This window comes from Onychomys torridus, chromosome 7 (assembly GCF_903995425.1).
Source record: "Onychomys torridus chromosome 7, mOncTor1.1, whole genome shotgun sequence".
Lineage (NCBI taxonomy): Eukaryota > Metazoa > Chordata > Mammalia > Rodentia > Cricetidae > Onychomys > Onychomys torridus.
The window spans coordinates 103,942,174-103,960,901 of NC_050449.1; the positions used below are offsets into that span (position 1 = coordinate 103,942,174).

At 44.0% G+C, this 18,728-nt stretch overlaps 1 protein-coding gene across 1 annotated transcript in view; it reads left to right on the forward strand.

Annotated features, from left to right (window-relative positions):
- Dclk3 (doublecortin like kinase 3) overlaps positions 1–17,538 on the forward strand; it is a 53,942-nt gene extending 36,404 nt beyond the window's left edge. Inside the window, exons 3-5 of the mRNA XM_036192998.1 lie at positions 9,036–9,168; positions 11,330–11,497; positions 16,359–17,538. Of these exons, the coding sequence (XP_036048891.1) occupies positions 9,036–9,168; positions 11,330–11,497; positions 16,359–16,552 (495 nt within the window). The 3' untranslated portion in view covers positions 16,553–17,538. The remainder of the gene's footprint in view (positions 1–9,035; positions 9,169–11,329; positions 11,498–16,358) is intronic.
- Positions 17,539–18,728: the final 1,190 nt, after the last annotated feature.

Consider the following 18,728-nt stretch of genomic DNA (forward strand, 5'->3'; position numbering starts at 1 on the left):
TCCTAGGAGAATGTGTTCTTGTGAGCCCTTTGAGGTTCTAAGATTATAGTTCTCAAAATTCTTTTAGTTGGAGAAAGCAGCCCAGCAGATCTCTTCCATGAGTTTCCAAGATCTAGCTGTCTTTAGGCTTTGTCTCTTCTAGAAGGATCTGTTTCATCTTCTTCTGGAAGTCCTGTCTGTTGCAGGTTATGTAAGGTCAGGGGAGGAATCTGCAGCCAGGCCATGGTGAGCTTCTTGCTGGGCTCCAGCAGGAGATGCTGAGGTTGATTTTAGGCATTCAGTAGAAGTGAATAGAGACAGGTGGTCATCCTACAGTGATGCCCTGTCCTGTAAATGGTTGGGATGGTGGGTGAGGAGAGAGGACTCTGGTGTTTCTGATCTGCAGCTAGTTAGTGTGAGATTCATATTTTTTGATGGAGGAAGGAGATTGCAGGCTAATTAGAGGAATGTGAGCATGACTGAGTTCATGGGTGCTGAAAAGCTTCACCCGGTATATATAGATATACAGACATCTATTTTAAGGTCTCTCTCTCTCTCTCTCTCTCTCTCTCTCTCTCTCTCTCTCTCTGTGTGTGTGTGTGTGTGTGTGTGTGTGTGTGTGTGTGTGTGTGAAGGAGATCACAAAATGGAACAGGAACAGTTGCTGAAGGGATGTGTAGAAATGGGCTGTTTGTTTTTTTAAGTTGGGAGGTTTGGCCATATATGATAATGGAGCCCTTCTCTGGGCTGGGGTTCTAATCTCTGAGACAGGAGCAGGGTGAGTGAGAAGTCACTGTTCCTCATCTTTCTTTTTTTGTTTTTTGAGACAGGGTTTCTCTGTAGCTTTGGAGGCTGTCCTGGAACTTGCTTTGTAGAGCAGGCTGGCCTCAACTCACAGAGATCCACCTGCCTCTGCCTCCCGAGTGCTGGGATTACAGGTGTGCACCTGGCTCCTCATCTTTTTTCTTTTCTTTTCTTTTCTTTTCTTTTCTTTTCTTTTCTTTTCTTTTCTTTTCTTTTCTCTTCTCTTCTCTTCTCTTCTCTTCCTTACTTCCTTTCTTCCTTCCTTCCTTTTTTGGTTTTTTGAGACAGGGTTTCTCTGTGTAGCTTTGCACCTTTCCTGGAACTCACTCTATAGCCCAGGCTGGCCTCAAACTCACAGAGATCCACCTGTCTCTGCCTCCCGAGTGCTGGGATTAAAGGTGTGTGCCACCACCACCCGGCTCATCTTTCTTTCTTTCTTTTTTAGATTTTAAAATATTTTAGATTTATTTTTTTATTCATTTTACATACCAACCACAGTTCTCTCTCTTATCCCGCCTCCTGCCCTCCCCGCCTCCTCCCTTCTTTATCCCCTCCTCCAACAGGGTAAGTTCTCCCATGGGGGGACAGCTAAGCCTGGTACATTCAGTTGAGGCAGGACCAAGCCCCTCCCCACTTTATCAGGAATGAGCAAGGTGTCTGACCATAGGTAATGGGATCCAGAAAGCCAGCTCCTGAATCAGGGATAGATCCTGATCACACTGCCAGGGGCCTCTCACACAGACCCAGCTACACAACTATCTCCTATATGCAAAGGGTCTAGTCTGGTCCCATGCAGGTTCCACAGCTGCCGGTCTAAAGTTTGTGATTCCTTTGAGCTTGGTTTAGTTGTCTGTGTAGATTTCTTCAGCATGATCTTGACCCTCCTTGCTCATATAATCCTTCTTCCCTCTCTTCAACTGGACTGTTAGAGCTCAGCCTGGTGCATGGTTGTGGATCTTTGCATCTGCTTCCATCAGTTACTGGATGAAGGCTCTATGATGACAGAGTATTCACCAGTCCAGGCACCCTCACCACTGTTGCTAGTAGTCTAATCTGGGATGAGTTGTCCTTGTGGATTCCTGGGAATTTCTCTAGCACCAGGTTTCTCTCTTACTACATAATGTCTCCCTCTATCAAGATATCTCTTTCATTGCTCTCCTACCCCATCCCTCTCCCAGCTCGACCATCCCATTCCCCTATGTTCTCACCCCCATCCCCTACCCTCTATTGCCCCCCACCCCCAGTTTACTCATTGGGATCTCCTGTGTTTCAATTTCCCAAGGTGATCCATATGTCCTTCTTAGGGTCCTCCTTGTTTCCTAGCTTTTTTGGAGTTGTGGGTTTTTGTCTGATTATCTTTTGCTTTACATCTAGTACATACCATGTTTGCCTTTCTGAGTCTGGGTTACCTCACTCAGGATGATATTTTCTAGTTCCACCCATTTGCCTGCAAATTCCATGATGTCATTGTTTTTTACAGTTGAGTAATACTCCATTGTATATATGTACCGCGTTTTTCTTTATCCATTCTTTGGTTAAGGGTCATTTGGTTGCTTCCAGGGTCTGGCTATTCTGAATAACACTGCTATGAACATAGTTGAGCAAGTGTCCTTGTGGTATGCTTGAGCATCCCTTGGGATATATACCCAAGGTATCATTGGCTCTTCAGGTAGATTGATTCCCAATTATCTGCCACACTGATTTCCAAAGTGGCTGTACAAGCTTGCATTCCCACCAACAGTGGAGGAGCATTCCCCTTGCTCCACATCCTTTCCAACATAATCTGTCTTCAGTGTTTTTGATCTTAGCCGTTCTGACAGGTGTAAGATGGTATCTCAGAGTTGTTTTGATTTGCATTTCCCCGATGACTATGGATGTTGAGCAATTCCTTAAATGTCTTTCAGCCATTTGAGATTCTTCTGTTGAGAATTCTCTGTTTAGCTCTGTAGCCCATTTTTTTTTTTTTTAAACTGGGTTGTTCAGTATTTAGAAGTCTAGCTTTTTGAATTCTTTATATATTTTGGAGATCAGCCCTTTGTCAGATGTGGGGTTGGTGAAGATCTTTTCCCATTCTGTAGGCTGTCATTTTGTCTTATTGACTGTGTTCTTTGCTCTACAAAAGCTTCTCAGTTTCAGTAGGTCCCATTTATTAATTGTTGCTCTCAGTGTCTGTGCTACTGGTGTTATATTTAGGACGTGGTCTCCTGTGCCAGTGCATACTGGGCTCCTTCCTACTGTCTCCTCTATCAGGTTCAGTGTAGCTGAATTTATGTTGAGGTCTTTGATCCACTTGGATTTGAATTTTGTGCATGGTGATAGATATGGATCTATTTGCAATCTTCAACATGTTGATATACAGTTATGCCAGCACCATTTGTTGAAAATGCTTTCTTCCATTGTACAGTTTTGGCTTCTTTGTCAAGAATGAGGTGTTCATAGGTGTGTGGATAAATGTCAGGATCTTCAATTCAATTCCACTGGTCCACATGTCGGTTTTTATGCCAGTACCAGGCTGTTTTCATTACTATAGCTCTATAGTAGAGCTTGAAGTCAGGGATGGTGATGCCTCCAGAAGTTGCTTTATTGTAAAGGGTTGTTTTAGATATCCTATGTTTTCTTTTTTTCATGTGAAGTTGAGTATTGTTCTTTTGAGGTCTGTGAAGAATTGTGTTGGGATTTTAATGGGGATTGCATTGAATCTGTAGATTGCTTTTGGTAAGATTGCTATTTTTATTATGTTGGTTCTACCTATCCATAAGTACAGATCTTTCATTTTCCAATATCTTCTTCAATTTCTTTCTTCAAGGGCTAGGAGAACAAAGACTCCCTCTTGGTCCAATCGGAGTGGTGGAGTCTGTCCTGTTCCTCTTCTTTAGTTTGATTTCTCATCCTCCCAGCTGACAGTGGTGATGTGATATGCAGTGAAATACAAAGCTATCAGATCCAGCTCAGGAAACACCTATGTCTGACTGTCCTCCCTCAGCAGGCTGACTGTCTGAACCAGATGCTGGACTGAAAAGACAAAGCAATCTGGTGGCTGCAGTACTCTGGGCTGCAGTGCCCTGGGCTGCTGTGCTCTCTGGTATATTCAGATTAAAGCTGAGTTTGTTTCCCCAACTAGAAGATGATAAAAAATTAAATTGCGTACCAAATGGTGAGTTTCATTAGGATGTTCTCATAATCTTTTGGTTTTTGCTGATCATCCTTCCCCACACTCCTTTCTAGAACCTTTACCTATCTTTGCTAGTCCCCCTCCTCTTGGGTATTTTATTAATCTTTCTTTATCTGCCCCCATCCTTGCTCCCCATCCTGTGAAGCCTCTTCTCCTCTCAAGGGTCTCTTTTCAAGTATGACCTGTATTCACCCTCTCTATACACACATGTAAGAAATGAAGTCTAGAATCTATATTTGAGAAAACATGTCACATTTTGTTTTTCTAAGTCCAGGTTGCTTTGCTTAACATGATAATTTCCAGTTCTATTAATTTTTTCTCTGCAGCTGTCATGATATCATTCTTCTTTATGTCTGCATAAAGTTCCATCATGTACATACATGTGGCACAGTTTCTTAACCATTCTTCTGTTGATGGACATCTAGGTTGGTTCTCTTTCCTGGCTGTTGTGAACAGCGACTGTAAACATGATGGTCAAGGATTACGGTACCTTTTATGTTCTAGTGTAAATTAGTTTGTGCCATTGGCATTTTGATATGATGTGGTTTCTAAGATTGTTTCAGTTCTTATTAGTTGGAAATGTGCTTTGGAGGGAAATGATCCAAAGAACCATGAAGATTCAAACAGGAATCTAACAGAGATAAGTAAGCTTACCCCAAGGCGCCTTGCTGTTGGTCTGTACTCTGCTGCCCTCTTATGCTCAGAGACTAGAAGTGTATTTTTAATTTTATTTCTTTATTAAGGTGTTTGTATGCTTGGTGTTTTTTCTTTTTTCTTTTCATTTTCTTTTTCTTTTTCTTTTTTTCTTTTTTTTTTTTTTTTGAGCTAGGGTCTTCCTCGCTGTACAGAGGAAGCTGGCTGGAATTCCCTATCCTCCTGAGTGCTGGGATTACAGACACATATATACCTCACAATGGATTACATAACTATGTTTAAATTGACATACTATGGAAGTACAGAGTGGAGGTGAACTGATTACATCCCTGACAGGAATGTAGCTCAGTTGATAGAGTACTGACTGGACAAGTTCCTGGGTTCGATCCCAAGCCCTGCATTAATCAGGCATACTGGTACATACCTATAATCATAGCCCTTGGGATCGGGAGGTGGGAGGGTCAGAAGTTCACAGTCACCCCGAGCTACATAGCTTGGTCCACATGATGCCCTGTCTGAAAAATTGTTTTGTTCTCTTGAGGTTTTGATAGTTAGGCTTTCAGGATACAAGTGTGGTCATCTGATGCTCACACCACTAGTGTACACTACCTGGATTCAAAGCACGACACTCTTTCGATGGCTGGAAAGGGGGACCTAGACACAGACAAACCAGTCAGTCACTCATGCTGTGTGCAGCCATCTCTGCATCCTGTCAGGCAGAGGGCCTGGACCAGCCCAGCAAGAACATGGTCCAGAACAGTGAGTTTAGATAAACTTGGAGATATGTGTTGGGGGTGAGCTGAGACATGGGCAAGTGATTTGGGACAGACTGCTTCCAAACCCAGGAAAGCCAGAAAGGCCTTGAGATAGAGGCATTGAAATAGACATTTAATGGGGCCTTCAGCTGCTTGGTCAAATGAGAGTCCTAAGTATTACCCACCCCTACCCAAGAGACCAAGTCCCACAAGGACTTGGGAGGAGTCCTAGGATCATAACTTAGAGAATTCCGAAAGTGGGCTGTGGTGGAGATATTCGCCTTGCTTCCCATCTTTGGAAGGGATGTGTCCTCATTCACAGTCACCCCAGAGGGGACACTGAGAAAGCAGGTAGGGATGGACTTCTGGGTCAGCACAAGAGGATCTAAGGTGAATAAGTGTCCGGTGGGGGAATGTGTTAGATAAGTTTATTGTTTGGGTGGAGGTCTGATCTGATGGTGAGATAGGAAGTGTTCTGAAGCAAAGAATTAAGGTGCCTGTCTGAGGAGACAAGCCAGTGGGAAGAGTGCTTGCTATGAAAGCAAGAGGACCCAAGTTCAAATCCCTGGCACCCACATAAAAGCTGGGCATGACCATGCACCTGTAATTGCTGTGTTGGAGAATGGAGACAGGTGGGTACTGGGTGCTGGCTAACCATCCCGGGTGAACTGTCAGGTTCAGTGAGAGATCCTGTCTCATTAAATAAGGGGGAGAGAGAGAGAGAGAGAGAGAGAGAGAGAGAGAGAGAGAGAGAGAAACAATGTACTCCTGTCTACACACATACATGTCCATGTACCACCTCTCACAGAAAATAGATACATAATAAAATAATAATAGACAACTCTGAGCTTATTAAGGAAACCCTGACTGTAGAAGCTAGAGTCTTAGCCATACTGGTCCTTCTAAGCAATGGCTGGTGGTCCATGTAGCGCAAATTCTAATTGGTATTAATAATAAAAACCCAGAGTCAGATGTCAGGGTAAATGCTGAAAGATCAGAGAATTAAAGGAACTAGCCACAGTCACCTCTTACCTCTCCAACTCCTTAGTCCAAAAAGGGATGAGCTCCTGTCTCCTTCCGCCTTATAATGCTGGGATTAAAGGTGTGTGCCACCACTGCCTGGCCTCTATGATTATCTAGTGGCTTCCTCCACACTCTCAGGCAAGCTCTTTTTGTTAGAGCACAAACAAAATATCACCACAGTTACGCAGAGAAAAGAGTAGCATATTATGTTTTAGACAGGCCCATACAATCATTTAAAAACTGATGTGATGTTTTGAGAATATATCCAGGACACTGAACATAATACAATTTCAAATGAAAGTCTGAATTTTTCAGAACCTTTCATCTGGTCTCTACTGGCCCAGTGGGACTTGGCTTTGGAATTGGGAGTTTCCAGTTAATTTTTGATAGGAATAACCATTTTATTTTGGTGTATTTAATTGGCTAGATACTTTTAATGCTGATCATTTGGCTGGAAATATTTGCAAATATTTTTGAGGGGAACATTTTTTCTCAACAATTACCTAGTAAATATGATGAATGCAGATAGTCCATCTGGTGATTCCAGGCACCAACAATATTTTATTTTTCTTTATTTCCCAACTAGATTTTTTAGTCTAAATTATTCTGTTGTTTCTTTCAGGCTGCATCTGTCTCTTTGAGCAGAGTGGCCAAACTGTGTTTGGGGTCTGAAACTATGGTTTCTTCTTGGCCAGGTTAATTTAGGAGACAATAATGTGTAGCCACTTGGATGGGGTTCTGCAGGGTACCCACTAGGATTTCCAGGTTCTCAGAACAAGGAACTGGACCAGGACACACAGTAGTGACAGAAACAGAGTTTACTAGGGAAGAAAAGCACTTTAGAGAGTGGGAACAAGCCTGAGTTGGTCATTTCCTTCCAAATTGGTCAGAAGTTCCATGACTCCCATGATGATGGGCAGTTAGGGATCTGTGTAGAGCACTCTCCCTGTGCATGCTTTTTCCAGATGTAAGGGAGGGTTTCCAGCCTTTTTCTCTGTCATTGTTTCCTTTCATATGTCAGTCTTGACCCAGACTCAGCAACTAAGACACTTGCAACTTGTAGAGATGCCAGTTTACTGGTGGAGTCACGTGTATGGAAATCTGACCTAGTCAGGATCTCCCTTCCCCTCCCCCACTGGAATGTCTACTGAGAGAATTTCGAGGCTGTGCACAGAGAATGGTGTGGAGATGGCAGTGTTTATTACAGTGAAGTGGAACACTTTCAAGGGGACAGTGCCCAAAGGGACCACTTCCAAGTGGGGAGAGTAGACAATGGCCAAACAGACCACTGTGCCGACCTTTATTATCTACATCGTAGGCAGGCTTTACCCTGTTTCTAAATTTTCTAGAATAGACAGCTTTCCCTAATGGGTTTTCCTGCCCGGGTGATTCATAGGCCTATGGATGAATTCTGGACGGTCATAAGGGTGTGTTCTTGTTCGCTACTAGGAAGCTTGCAACTAGCTAGACTAGATAGTGATTCCACAATCTTCTGGTTAGTTCAGAAAGTCATGCCTCTACATGAGGCCAGAAAGTCCACTCAGATCCCATCCTTTTGATTTATAGTCACAATTCTGCTACTTCAGTTTTACATTTAACAGGAGGGTTTACAATGGAGGGGGTACATTCTTAAAGACCCTGAGTATGTAACCATCTACCTAGCAGGGAGAGACAGAATGGCTGCTCCAGCCTGCCCTGCCAGTTGTCACCATGACTCAGATACAGGGAGACCCACCATTGCCCCTTGGGCTCCACCACCTAGTGCTGATAGGAGCACAGGGGGTCTGTGTTCAGGTCCAGAAGAAACACAAGGGTGTGAGCTGCAGACAAGCTGGGCATTCTTGCAAGTATGGCAGCAGTGGTGAGTCTTTCTTTTGGATAAAACCAGCCTGTTTTATCCAGTAAGTTTTCATCCAGCATGCGAATAACAGCTTTGCTCATCATCTGACCTTATCCACTGACTTCTATGGTGTGATATAGACAGTTTGGTTTTACTTGGGTATGTGCTTACTAATATTAAAGGAGGCCAGAGTTTGAATTTGTGTCGGTTGTCTTAATTTTTGCCCAGATGGAACCAGCTTCTATTGTTTGGAAGTACCATGTATCTTGGACTTATAGGAAGATAGTACAAGGTTTGAACACTCATTGTTTGTGCCATGTGGAATACAACATACACTTATTTATTTGAAGTGGGTTGGGAGTGTGTGCCACAACATATGTGTTGGCTGGAGTCAAGTTTTCTCACTTTCCACCATGTGGGTCCTGGGAATCGAACCCAGGTCATGAGTTTTGATGGCAAGTACCTTTACTCACTCAGCCATCTCATTGTCCAGACCTTTTCTTGTTCTTAGATAAGTTAGTTTATGCTCTAAGTACCACTGATTCTTGTTATAACACAGTGCTGTCCAGTAGAGATAGTTTCCATCTACACTGTCCAGCTTGGTGCCCAACTCACAGGGGACTGTTGGACATACACACGTGCCCAATGTAGCTGGGAAACTCGGTTTTGATCAGTGAATTTGAACATCCCATTTGATAACATGGTGATGCTGTGCTGCTCTGACCTGGCTGCACACACACACTGTCTCAGTATTCCCTCTTTGCTTCCATCACAGTGTTGATGATTTGGATGTTTCGATTCCGTCTAGGTTCAGCGAAATGAAGACAAGTCTACCACCTTAAAGCTGGCTGATTTTGGCCTGGCTAAACATGTGGTGAGGCCTATATTTACCGTATGTGGGACGCCTACATATGTAGCTCCTGAAATTCTTTCTGAGAAAGGTAAGTGTTACCCTTTGCTTTTTGGTACTCAAGCTCAGCAAGCAACAAATGCCTTGTTTAGTGTCTTCTAACAAGGAGCAGTAAAAAAAAAAAAAAAAAAAAAAAAAAAAAAAAAAAAAAAAAAAAAAAACTCAGAGTGCTGGAACTCATGCTTGCTAAAAAATTTATTTATTTGTGTGTGTGTGTGTGTGTGTGTGTGTGTGTGTGTGTGTGTGTGTAGGCAGGACAATGGGATGAAAGAAAGAACTGGGAGAGAATATCTGTTCAGTGAAGGCCATTTATACCCAGGTCTACTATTTGGAAAATGGAAACATTTCTTATGTTAAAAAGTTTAAAAATTCCTTGACAAACCTCCATCTAAAGGCAAAAGAGATCTCGTTTCAAACTCAGAATATTCATTCCTCATTTATGAGGATCAAATGAACTACTTTGTAAAGCATATAAACAAAAAACATATGGAAGATGGCTTGATAGCTGTTCCACTGTTAAGTGAATTTACCTATTGGCTGAGAGAGGCTTGCCTGGGTTGAGAGCTTAGTCATAGGATGAAGGCATGGCTAGTTCCCCATCAACACAGACACCTGAAGCTGTGATGAGGAGATGCAGCATGCACGAGGCTAGGGGGTGGAGACTTCAGAACACTAGTTGTACTGGATGTAGAGAGTCAGTGGGTTGGGTAGACTGAGCCGAGATTTATCCCAAATAGGAAGTGTTTAAATTTTGAATGATGGGTGTCATGGCCACTGTACTGTGGTAACAGTGGTACAAAAGAACACCAGAAGACGTAGGACATTTTAATGCAAGCAAAGTTGAGTTAGATAAGAGACAAAGCAAATTAGCATAAGCTTGTGAGGAAAGGCACACCAACTAAAACAGTATAGATTCACATCAGAATAGAGACATCGGTATAGACTACATCAGTATAGAGACATTAGTATAGAGACATCAATATAGAGACATTAGTATATAGAGAGACATCAGTATAGACCCACAGTGTTGTCTTATTGGCAAGGATGGGAAGTCCTGGATAAATATGTTATATTGGGACTCTTTAATCTGATAGCTAAATTGGTGAGCTGGTAGCTGTCCAGTGATACCAGGATGAGGACAGTTAAGCTCAAACAAGCCATGGGTCCTGCCTGAAGGAGGGAAAGCTGTCATAGAGGGCCGGGCTACATGGAAGATGGAACTGGATTACAAAAGAACAAGTTTTTGAGGCCAAGGGCAAGGTTTAAGAGAAGGTGGGGGCAGAAGAATCTGTCCCCAAGAGCTAATAGTGCTTGAGAATTGAACAGTCATCATCAAGCTGGCTGTCTTGTCCACTTAAGCCTCTTATTGATTTGTGTCTTGGCAAGCTTGCTCTGAGGCTTAGTAATGAACTTCTAATGTCCATTTAAAGCTACCAGTTGTGTTCATTTCCTAGAGGTGAGAAATCAGAAAGTGCTTGAAAATGTGTGCATGCCCGTTTATGGGAGGGTGATAGGTGAGGCACATAAAATCCTCAGCTGGGCATCACTGTTCTAGTTACATTCTGTTCCTGTGGCAAATACCATGACCAAAAAAACTACTTGGGCAAGGAAAAGGCTTGTTTCATCTTGCACTTCCAGATCACAGTCAGTCACTTAGGGAAGTCAGGTGGGTATGCAAGGCAGGAACCTGAAGGCAGACTGCTTGCTATTCCAACTTACTCACAAGCAAGGAATACAGTAGAAACCAAGGTAGAATGATTCTTGGTGGCTTGCTCACAGGCTCATGTTAAACTAGCTTTCTTGTTCAGCTCAAGCCTAGGGATGGTCCTGCATATAGTGAGCTTGGCCCTTTTACCTATATCAATTAATAATCAAGACAATTCTCTACAGATACTCACAGGCTCACAGTCAACGGAAACTCCCCTCTCAGGGGACTCTAGGCCATATAAAAGTTGACAGGAAAAGCTAACTAAGACAGTTACTTTGTATATCTCCTCTCCACTAAGTTACATTATACTATAGCTAGTGATCATATTTGTTACATTTCTTTATGCCGAGAAGAAAATACCCGACAAAAGCAACTTAAGGGAGGCGGGAGGGGCTTTGTTGTTGTTGTTGTAGCACAGTTCAAGAGATAGAGCATAACACCTTCTACCTGCTTGTTGAGGGGTTTCCTGTCTGTGTTCTTGCAGGTTATGGCCTGGAGGTAGACATGTGGGCTGCAGGTGTGATCCTCTACATCCTCCTGTGTGGCTTCCCCCCTTTCAGAAGTCCTGACAGGGACCAGGATGAACTCTTCAACATCATCCAGCTGGGCCACTTTGAATTCCTTGCTCCTTACTGGGACAACATCTCTGATGGTAAGATTTGGGGTGCTTTCTGTGATGGGAAGGAGAGCTGTGGGCCTCTTTCTACTCTTTTAAAGAGTGGCTGGGAGAGGTGTTTAGAGGGTGTGGATGAAGCTTGGAGTGGTGTGTCAACTGTTCTCATGCATAGGTGAGGGACTTGGAGGTTTTTTAGTTTAGATGTGGCCTTCCAGTCTGTGGATCCTCCTGGGATTTGGAAGGGGTGTTATGTTAACTTTTCCTGGGAAAGATGTTGTCATGTCAGCACCATAGGTGAACACACACTTGTGTCTCTTTCCACAAAGGCAGAATTTATTGAGTAACAGTAAATTCACAAAGCAATTTTAATGGTAGCAATTTACCATATTGGTAATTGGGCCAAGGTTAGCACATGTTCTTGTATTCCAGTCTTAGTTACTAATACTAACTCTTACATCATATAGCACAGGATAAATACACACACACACATGCACACATACATGCATGCACACCATACTACTGAATAGATACAAAAGGTTGAAAAGGGTTGCAGCAGAATTTCAAGAGGTTTCAGAAGTGGGCAGAAATGTAAGTAGAATCTGTATTGATAAGATAAGGAACTCAATTAGAAACAGTTACACGGCTGCCATTGTCAGGCAGGCTGCTGTCCCTCACTGGTTTTGAGAGCGAAGTGGTAACATTGAGTCTGGCTGAGAGGTTAAAGGGCAGATGGGCCATAGCCACAGCTGGCTGACGGATATGTGGCAGGTCCAGACAGGCAATCAGGAGCATGGGCAGGTGGCAGCTGAGTAGGCTTTGTCAGCAGTGGGGACAGAGCTGAACTGAAACCCCAGGGACACCTGGGAGCACTCTGCCTGTTGGTCCTTGATACACATACCAGTCATCACGAAACAGGATGATGGGGGACTCTTGCCATTGCAGTTCTGAGTGTCCTCTTTATGGGTCCAAGTCTGGGTGCTGCTCCCCTTTCTCAGTCTGGTGTGTTTAAGTTCTTGGGCCTGGTGCCCATGTTTCCCTATGGTCTCAATTCACTACAATAAATTTATAAGTGGCTCATTTTCTCCTATGGAGAATAAGTTATAGGCCTGAGCTTCATGAGTGGTACTATGTGGACAGTCTTAGTTCACCCAGGTGCACTGCCCACTCTGTCCTCAGGATGGATGGATGGTCCCAGTCATGTGTTCACCCAGGTGCATAGCCCTCCCTTATCCCCAGGATGGAGTCAAATGTATGTATAAAATGGAGTCTGTCAGGACAAGGGAAGTCTGAAAAAGCCATTGTTTTCACCAATATGGGGTCCAGTGCAGCCTGATTACAGTAGACATCAAGAAGAAACATCTCTTTACTCGAGATACACCCACAGACCACAGACCAGAGCAGGGAGTCCATAGAAGTGCAGCTTGGGGACCAGTGAGTTTATTGACTTTACTCACATAGTATGGGTGAAGAGTGACTTACAGGAACAAGAGTGACCCAAACATAGTTGCATCACTGAACAGTCCCACCATATCATGGATGATGACCTTGTGGAAGTTGCCTTATAGAGTTATCTTTTCTGTTAGCCTTCCATTTTCTTTATACTCCAGCACTTTCCAAGATCACTTGTAGTTGGGTGTAGTCATAAGTTTCTCCGGTCCTACCTGGCCCCACCCTCCTATATTTCTTCAGTACCTCCCAGCCCGACAGTCCCTTATAAAATAATCACTCATAGGCTTACTATGAATTGCAAAGTCTATGGCCTATTGGCTCAGGCTTCTCACTAGCTAGCTCTTACAATTTAATCCATTTCTATTAATCTATGCATTGCCACATGGCTTCGTGGCTTACCGGTCAGTACTTTCACATCTTGCTTCTCCTGGGGTCAGCTCACATCATCTGCCCCTCTCTCCTTTCTTCTCCTTTCTCTCCAGTTCGAATGTACCACCTCACCTTACTCTGCCTCACCATTGGCCAAACAGCTTTGTTTATCAACCAATCCAAGCAACACATATTCACAGCAGTTGGGGGAAGGGAGAAAGAGGAATGGACTACCAACTGTAGCTCCTTATCCATCAGCACCGCAGACCTAGCTACCTCTATATGGTTCTGCTCAGATGGTTGCTATGGTTACTGGACTAACGTCATAGGCACTCCAAAATGGTCATGGGATGGTCAGGTAAAGAAAAAAAAATACTGTAATAGAGTGGTGCAGAGCCTGCCCAGCTTGAACTAGGCAGGGCAGGAGAAGTCTGTGACTTCTGGACTCTGGAGCTTACTTATGGGGAGGGGCTGACAGGTGTGGGAACAGCTGATACTGAGTTAGGGGCACCTTTCAAGAAGGGTGAAAACATGGGTGTTTTCTTTCTGTGTTCCGTGAATCAGGAAGGAGAGCCTACAGAGCTGGGGTGAAGGGTAGGGGGTTGAGGATTGGGAAGGCAGGGCCTTGGGAGGATTCTCTATTTTCTACTCACCTACCACCCTGCCTACCAGTTAGTTTTAGAGGGAGAGAGAGAAGTGGGTAGGTTTGAGAGAGAAGCTAAGTTGAATGTCCCTCAAGGGAGCCATAGATAGATAAGCATGGCAGGGTAGAGGTCTGAAGCAAGAGCCTTCTAGTTCTACCAGACAAAGTAGGTCTCTATGTAGCAGGAATCTTAACAGGTCTCATTAATAAAAATAAACCTGAGGCCAGTTATTGGGGTGACTGCTGGAAGATCAGAGAAGCAGAATGAGCCACAGCTACCTCACCTTGCCAGTTCCTCAACTGATCCTGTTTCCTCAGACTGGAAGTCTCTGAGTCCTCATCTGGAATGGGTCTCAGCTGAACTGTTGCTCAAAAGCCTAAAAGCTTAACCAGCCAAATGCCACTAGTTCCTGGTCCTCACGCTGTATATACCTTTCTGCTTTCTATCATCACTCCCTGAGATTAAAGATGTGAGTCACCATGCTTGGCTGTATCCTTGAACACACAGAGATCCAGTCGGATCTCTGCCTCTGGAATGCTAGGATTAAAGGCGTGTGCTACCACTGCCTAACCTCTATGTTTAATATTGTGGCTGTTCTGTCTCTAACCCTAGATAAATTTATTAGAGTGCACAATATTTCAGGGAATGCAATACCACCACACCCCCTTTTTGTCTAAAATTAAAAAAAGCTTATAAGAAAACTATCCAATAAGTATATATAATATATACAGTCAAGAATTACATTAACAATGTAATTGACAGGTTCAGACAAAAAACTTCATTAATAAATTTTGGGGCACACAATACCACCACATCTCTACATTTAGAGATTTCTGAGAGAGGGGGTGGTGGTGGTAGTGGTTCTGGGCCCAGTGGAAGCAGACTTAGTTAATATGTGATCTATGCTGTGTACCTACATTCAGATTGCCTCTGATTCCCAGGCAGGAGAGAGGGGCTAGGCTCTTAGTGAGAAGGATGGAAGGCTGCAGCTGCTGTGAATCTCTTTACAGCTGGATGTGGTCTGTCAGTCATCCACAGTAGATTGCAGTGGGGCGGGGCCAGATCCATGAGGCATTTCCCTGTAGCACCTGGGGGGTAAGGAGGTGGGGTGGGGTTGGAGGTGGGATCTGGTTTCTGACAATCTTCTCATCTCTCCAGGATCAGAGAGGATTTGACTGGGAAGTAAAATTCATTTGATTTAGTGTTAATGGCTGCTTAGGTTTCTTTACATGTTTTTCAGTTTTGTCAGTATGCAGAAATATTTATCAGCTTAGGAAAAGGGAACATGTTTTATTTAAAAGTTGGTTAGTTTGATATAAAAATTTAAAGTACATAGATGTGGTGCATGGTCTATTTCCTTGGCCTGGGTATGTAGATGTTAGAGGTGGGGCTAGAAAAAGTGAACAGCTGTCTTCTACAGACCTAGCCCTGGCCACACATGGCTAATTCTAAACAATTATTTCATGGTTAATAAAGTATGGTTTTATTTATTCAGCATCACTAGCTAGATTTCTCTTCCCCTTTTCTTTCTCTCCCATTTCCTCTTCCCTTTCCTCTATCATTTCCTCTTCCCCTTTCTCTCCCATTTCCTCTTCCCTTTCCTCTACCATTTCCTCTTCTTTTCCTCTATCATTTCCTCTTCCCCTTTCTCTACCATTTCCTCTTTCTTTCCTCTATCATTTCCTCTTCCCTTTCCTTTATCATTTCATCTTCACTTTCCTCTATCATTTCCTCTTCCCTTTCCTTTATCATTTCATCTTCACTTTCCTCTAACATTTCCTCTTCCCTTTCCTCTTTCTTTCCTTCCCTACTTTTCCTTTTGTCTGCACATTTTATCCTCTCCTCCTCTGCTCTGCTCTCCCCTCCTCTCCTCTGCTTTGCTCTCCTCTCCCCTCCCCTGCTCTCCTCTCCTCTCCCCTCCTCTTCTCTCCCTTCCCCTCTCCTCCCCTCCTCTCCCCTGCTCCCCTCCCCTCTCCTCTCCTCTGCTTTCCTCCTCTCCCCTCCCCTTTCCCCTCCTCTCTACTCTTGTCTCTGCTCTCCTCTCCTCTTCCCCCTGCTTTTCTTTCCTTCCTCCTCTTTCTTCTTTTTCTTCATTTCTTCCCTTTTTCTTTTATTAAACTATTATGATGTTTTGGACAGGGCCTCACTCTAGTTCAGACTACCTGGAAACTCACTATGTAGCTCCCTCGGGCTAGCTCAGACTCAAGTGACCCTCCTGCTTTAGCTTAACCTAATCTCTGAAGCTCAGTGGTCATGAGTGGTTGGAACAGGTCTGGGACGTTCCATCTTTTGTCATTCTGAACAAGGAGAACCTGTTTGCATTCCCATAGTGCTGATGTTGGATGCGTGGGCTCCCACTTCATGGCTCAGAAGGAAAGAACACTGTAAACCACATGTATTCACCACCCTTTCCCTGGTTTTTACCCCTCCCACAGCTGCCAAAGATCTGGTGAGACATTTGCTGGTAGTGGACCCCAAGAAGCGGTACACGGCCCACCAGGTCCTTCAGCATCCCTGGATTGAGATGGCTGGCCATCCAAGCATGGTGAACCCACAGAAGGAGGAGCCCTCCAGCAGGGAGGGTCGCTTCCAGAGCCAGCACAAGAAGGTTGCAGAGCAGGTGGCATAATCCTGTCTGGGGCATCTATCCAGCCTGCTCTCCTTGAGGACACAGGAGGGTGGAAATCTAGAAGAAGACCATGCAAGGTGCTTCCCAGACTAGAGAAAGAGAAGAGACACCTGGAATATTCTAAAGAGTGTTTAAAAAGGAAGTCTTAATATTAAATGCTCTATGATATTTTAGATTTGTATATCTACAGTCTTTAATACTTTTTGGGTAAGAATTGCCACAAATGAAGAATTTTGATAATAACAATTCTGTTTCCTCTTTGTAGTCAAGTTCATAGTGGGTTACATGAGTGTGCTTGCCATGGCTTGAGCTCCCCCGTATGATGAATGAGGTGAACCCTGGCTTTTCTATTTTAATAAAACATGTCTGAGCTACAGAAAAATAACTGCCCTGTTCAGTGGTGGGGAAAGCTGGGGAGTACAGTTCAACACAGCTGTGTTTTAATCTTTGACAGTTGTGGTAAAATCTTGTTTTCATCTCAGAATAGCAAAGAGACCAACAAATATGATTCTGTGGGCTGAAATCCCATAAAACACCTTTTTTTGGGGGGGGGACTTCTGCAGGCTGACTGATTAGAACTTCATGATTATGGAGAATTGGAATGTACAGATTGAGAGCCCAAAATTATCTTTAGTCTCCTTAATAGTTATGTATCACCAAACTGTATATTTGATCTGGCAGATAAAGCTGTTAGAACATATTAACTCAGCTGACTGCTAGCTTCTACTAATCCCAAAGCTAAGTTGTTGTAGCATCCAGAGCCTACAGAAAAGACATCCCTGCTCTGCCGTAAGCCCCTACCTGATTCCATCACCAGTATACTTGGTAAATTCATTGATTTGTGACTTTGTATTTTGTGATAATAATAAAAATCATGTAACCATTTCCAGGATGGGATGTGTCATTTGGGACAACATGAATGCATGTTGCCAGGCCACGGCCACTCACAATTGGCTCAAAATAAACGATTTCTTATTCTTTTTGAAGCCAGAGCTGTGTATTTTGTGTCGACAATTCTCATCCTACTTCACAGATGGGGAAATTGGGGTTGGGAGGGGCCTGATTTGCCCATCATTACTTAGCTTACAAAAAGTCTTAGCTGTTGGAGATGGACCTCAGTGCAGAGCAACCCGTACCCCGGTTCTTGTTCCCATGTTCTGTTCTTATTGCATCACTTTTGCTGTGGAGTTAAAGAAGCACCGAGTCCCGCTGGGGAGAGAGAAGGAGAAACGGGGAATTATCCCATTCCCAGAGACACAGGCTCTCCCGGAAGGGCTTATGGTAGTTCTGGTACCCATGCTTCTTACATCATAGAGATGATCAGATGGTGGTCTGTGGTGTGGGTAGATGCATGTAGAGAAAGATAATTAGTCTCCTACTCACCTCAGTCACTTGCAGCAGCTGGTGCATATTTCTGTGTGTGTGCACAGGTATGTGGAGGCCTGAGGACACCCTTAGGTGCTGCTCCTCAGGTACCATCCATCCTGTGTTTTGAGACACTGGTGTGGAAATCACCAACTAGATCAGGCTGGCTAGTCAGTGAGCCCTAGATATCCACTTACCACTGCCTCCCTACCATTGGGATTACAGTACTCCATCATGCCCAGCTTTTACATGGGTTCTGGGCCTTGAACTTAGGATCTCATGCTTGCAAGGTAAGAGCTTTACAGCCATCATCTCAGGTCACCTGCAGGAATTACCCTGAACTCTGTAGCAAAAGAAGTGTGGTCAAAAGACTTGAAAAATCACAACAGAACAGACATCTTACTCTGTAGCTCAGGCTGGCTTGGAACTCACTATATAGCCCAGGCTGGCCTACCACTTGTGATGACCCTCCTGTCTCAGTCTCCCCATGCTGGGATTATAGGCACCAGGTCCTCTCTGGGCCAGGGCAGGACCAGCAGCTGCCCTCTTGGACACACATCTCTAAGTGCTTGCTTCTCAAGGTGCTCGTCTGACTGCGTGCCCAGGTATGCTGCTTCTCCCTGGGAATCACAGCTTCCTGAGTGCAGCAGTCAACTGCCTCGGATGGGCATCCTTATCCCTTCTTCTCCTTACACAATGCAGAACAGCCTACATCCAGGACATCCTCACTTGAGTGTCACCTTGAAATGGCAGCTTGTAGGGTGTGACCCAAAATGAGGAACAAAAGCTAGGTGACACTTAGTGGTGAAAA